The following is a 4417-nucleotide window of genomic DNA, read 5'->3' as shown; positions in this document are numbered from 1 at the left end:
CCCATTTTTTTCCATTTGCTGTAATAATGCTTTACATTTTTAAACAGCGATATTGGCATAATACTTTATAAGAACACACAACAGAAATATCTGCAGGTGAAGGCAAGCACTGCTCATATTAAAGTAACAATGTTGTGGTCAAAAAAGAAGGTACTAATATTATTTATGCAGTGGTTCATTTCTCTAATCCACAGAAAAGCTGCAGCCTTAATGGAAATGTTCAGCATTTGACACTTCAGGAAATGTCTGCGTCCCCTGCTTTGAGCCATGGTTCCATGTTTTGTAACTGCAAATTAGATGGAGCCACAGCACAGGGCAGGGATTTAGGTATCTGACATTATCATCAAATTCGAAAGATTCTGTTAAAAAAAGAGAGAGACATACCATATTTATTTATTTTTAACAGTGTAGTTTTAGGGGTCATACATAAAACGGCATTATAGCAAGAAGTGTTCTTCATAGTTTTGTAGGTTTTACCATCAATGTAATAGCCCCTGTAAGTCAAAAGTGTACCATTCATAATATTATCTGACTGTACAATCTGATTTATATCTACCAACAACAATGCAACCCAAGTACCTGCTTGGTTAGATACAAAAAAAATGGTTAGCTTAGGTAGGACTTCGTATTACATATAAAGTACATGTACTTTACACTGAAGCCAGTGAGCTTTGCTGCAGTGTAAGGTGCACGCTGAGAAGAGGAGAGGACAGAGTGATAGAAAGATGAGATAATAACTGTTATGCTTCCCCTTTCACTGTCCAGTCACAGGCTGGGCGTGGGGTGAGGAGAACTACAAGTCATACTTAACTGCTTCAAAGAAAAAGTAGATATTCTGCCCTGCCCTAAGTAGGTACTTGCCAGAACAGTACAGCATGGATGATCTGTGGGAGGGAGCCTTCTGGGATGTCCTCTAGATGATCACCGGTAGGTAAGCTCATTCCCCTTTTCTCTATTTTTCTCTCTCTCCCTCTTCACCCGCTTTCTTTCTCCCTGTTTCTTTCTGTCTGCCTCTTTATCTCTCTTTCTCCCCCCTGTCTCTCCCTCTCTTTTTCTTCTTCTTTCTTTCTTTCTTTCTTTCTTTCTTTCTTTCTTTCTTTCTCTCTCTCTCTCTTTCTTTCTTTCTTTCTTTCTTTCTTTCTTTCTTTCTTTCTTTCTTTCTTTCTTTCTTTCTTTCTTTCTCTCTCTCTCTCTTTCTTTCTTTCTTTCTTTCTTTCTTTCTTTCTCTCTCTTTTTCTTTCTTTCTTGCCCGAGGCAGTGGTTCCCTGGCATAGTATCCACACTGCAATCTCATCACCAGTCTGAACATAGCCATAAGAACCTTCCTTCAAGGCAGTTGGGAAGGAGGGGGGCTTAAGGTAGCTGCTCGAGGGGGCAAAATAGTAAAACGTCCCCTATGTGTGTGCTTTGTTCATGTATTTACCTGTGTGCTTCGAGTTCAATAATTTATCAAAAGACATGTTTTAGTGTTCAATTTCTGTGATTTTTATGCCATTCTTCATAGGCTTGTTCATTCTGGACCCCCAAAGAGTTCATCGCTATATGACACTGAATTGGCCTTTGCTCTTCGTTCTGGCACGCAGAAGGGGGTGGAAACGTACTTGTTTAGTGTCACAACGCCCAGAGAGCTGGCAGAATGGACCCGGGCATTAGTAGATGGATGCCACAATGCAGCTGAGCTTATTCAAGAAGTGACCACAGGTGAGATAACTGCAACTAAAAAAAAACAGTATCTTAAATGTTTGTGTAATGGAGATCCAATAAACAGTTCTAAAATATTCATCCACCCATTCTGTATTTATAGTAAAATTGTACATTTCCCATAATAGGCATTTAAAGGAGGACTCAAAAAAAGTAAGTTTGTGCTTTGCTTGTGTTCCCCATCTGCCATACTTTCCAAATATTTTGTATAAGTTTCCTGTGCCATGGGCAACACAGGAAAGGCAGTTAGGCTAAATGCATGGCTTAAGTCCTGCTGTAATAGAGAAGGGTGTGGGTTCTTAGAGCACTGGGCTGACATTTTAATTGGGTACAACCTGTATGCCAGGGATGGTTTGCATCTAAATGGAAGGGGTCTGCTGTGCTAGGGGGAAGATTTAGGGAAATGGTGGAGGGATATTTAAACTAGGACAGAGGGGGGTGGGACAGTCAAATAAGGTGGCAGAAAGAGCCTGTTCACCAATGCTAGAAGTCTAGCAAACAAAATAGAGGAGTTTGAAGCCTTAAATAGTGAGGAGCATTATGACTTAGTTGGGGTTGCTGAATCCTGGCTTTTTTCTTTACATGACTGTGCTGTCAATATTCCTGGGTATACTCTCTTTCGTAAAGACAGAGTCATACAAAAAGGTGGTGGTGTCTGTATGTGAGAAGTGATCTGAAAGTGAATGTGAAAGAAGAAATTGTTGATGAAGCAAGTGATGAAGTTGAGACAATTATGGATGGAGTTGAATATGGGGATGCATAATACACAGTTAATTTTTATAGTTTACTATAGACCCCCCAGTGCTAAGGAAGAAATAGAGATACAATTTCTAGCACAGATAGAAAAGGCTGCAAAAGCTGGCAATGTTTTATTATTGGGAGAGTTTAATTACCCTGACATTGACTGGAGTAATGGTACTACAGGTACAGCAAGAGGGAGGAAATTTATGAATTGACTGCAAGATAATTTTATGGTACAGTTTATAGAAGCCCCAGCTAGAAATGATACTCAGCGGGACCTAGTTCTTTCTAACAATTCAGAGCTTATAACAAATGAGCATATCAAAACGTATTGATGACCATGATATGATTTCATTTAATGTTAAGCTGTAAACAGGAAGCAAAAACAGGAAAGATAAAAACATTCAACTTTGAGAGCTTTTCTAATTTTAAGAACGGCTCTCTGTGGGAGACAATATTGTCCTCAAAGAGCGCAGACTAGAAATGGGAATGTTTCAAGTCTGTTCTACACAAGCACACTAAAAAGTATATTCCAATGGGTAATAAGTTTAAGAGGTTAAAATTAAACCTTATGTGGCTCACAGCAAAAGTTAAAAAAGCCATAAAGAACAAGAAAAGGGCAGTTCCAAAAATATATAAAAAAATAAAGAATCAACTTGATCATTTGAACACTATAAAGAATATAACAATAGATGTAAAAAGGAGACAAAATGTGCAAAACTTCAAAATGAAAGACAGATTGCAAAGGAAAGTAAGGCAAACCCCTCAAAATTTTTAAGAAAAATATTATTAGCAAAAAGATCAGATCAGAGCCCCTTAAAAAATGTCTCTTGGTAGGTAACTAGGGATAAAAAAAGGGGGATTTACTAAACACTTTTTTTTAGCTCTGTGTACACAAATAACATAGGCAGAGCTCAAGTTCAAATTCGGAATAGCAATGTCACTGCCTTAAATTAGTCACAATGGCTCAAAATTGATATGACTTATAAACAGTTGGGCAAAATAAAGGTTGACAACGGACCAGAACCTGATGGATTACATCCATGTGTCCTCAAAGAGCTGAGCTCAGTTATTTCAAAGCCATTGTTTCTAGTTTTTAGAGATTTGTTTAATCCCTGGCAAGGTACAAATGGATTGGCGTAAGGCCAATGTGGCTCCTATCATAAAAAAGGGAGCATAGTCATTACCAAAGAAAAACTACAGACCGGTAAGTTTAATGTCCATAGTTTGGTGTCATGGCTTCAAGAAGGACCGAAGTTGTCAAACAAATTTACTTGTTTATGTCGCTGGGTTGGTAACTGGAGATAAAGAAAAGGCGGATTTACTAAACACTTTTTTTTAGCTCTGTGTTCACAAAGGAAATGGCAGGGCTCAAGTCCAGATTCATAATAGCAATGTCACTGCCTTAAATGAGTCACAAAGACTGCATCCAGAGAGAAGTGATTAATGATTCATACTCTAGTCTAAGGTTATTAGTGGTGTACCCCAGGGTTCAGTGTTAAGACCTTGACTGTTTAACATCTTTATAAATAATTTAGAGTTTGGGATTTCTGTGTTTGCAGATGACACCAAACTATGTAATGGAATTAGATCCATACATGATGTCTATAATCTACAAGCAGACCTGGATGTACTGTTTGATTGGGCAGCCAAGTGGCAAATGAGATTTATTATAGATAAATATTAAGTTATGAACTTGAGGGCTAACAACATGCATGCTTCATACAGTCTAGGGGGAATACATTTGGGGGAGTCAGAAATGGAAAAGGATCTGGGGGTTCTGGTAGATCATAAACTTTATAACAGCATGCAATTCCAAGCTGCAATATCTAAAGCTAGTAAAGTACTTTCTTGTATAAAAAGAGGAATAGACTGCAGAGATGGAGACATAATCCTGCCTCTGTACAAAGCATTGGTCAGACCACATCTGGAATATGCAGTCCAGTTTTGGGCACCAGATCACAAAAAGGACATA

General features: G+C 38.3%; 1 protein-coding gene across 1 annotated transcript in view; it reads left to right on the top strand.

Moving 5' to 3' along the window:
• SNTA1 (syntrophin alpha 1) overlaps positions 1-4417 on the top strand; it is a gene marked incomplete in the record, with an annotated part of 37643 nt that overhangs the window by 29521 nt on the left and 3705 nt on the right. Inside the window, 1 exon segment of the mRNA XM_072403674.1 lies at positions 1505-1701. Within this exon segment, the coding sequence (XP_072259775.1) occupies positions 1505-1701 (197 nt within the window).

Source organism: Pyxicephalus adspersus, chromosome 3 (assembly GCF_032062135.1).
Source record: "Pyxicephalus adspersus chromosome 3, UCB_Pads_2.0, whole genome shotgun sequence".
Lineage (NCBI taxonomy): Eukaryota > Metazoa > Chordata > Amphibia > Anura > Pyxicephalidae > Pyxicephalus > Pyxicephalus adspersus.
Note: the sequence above shows the minus strand (reverse complement) of the source record. Positions and strands in the feature narration are given on the sequence as shown.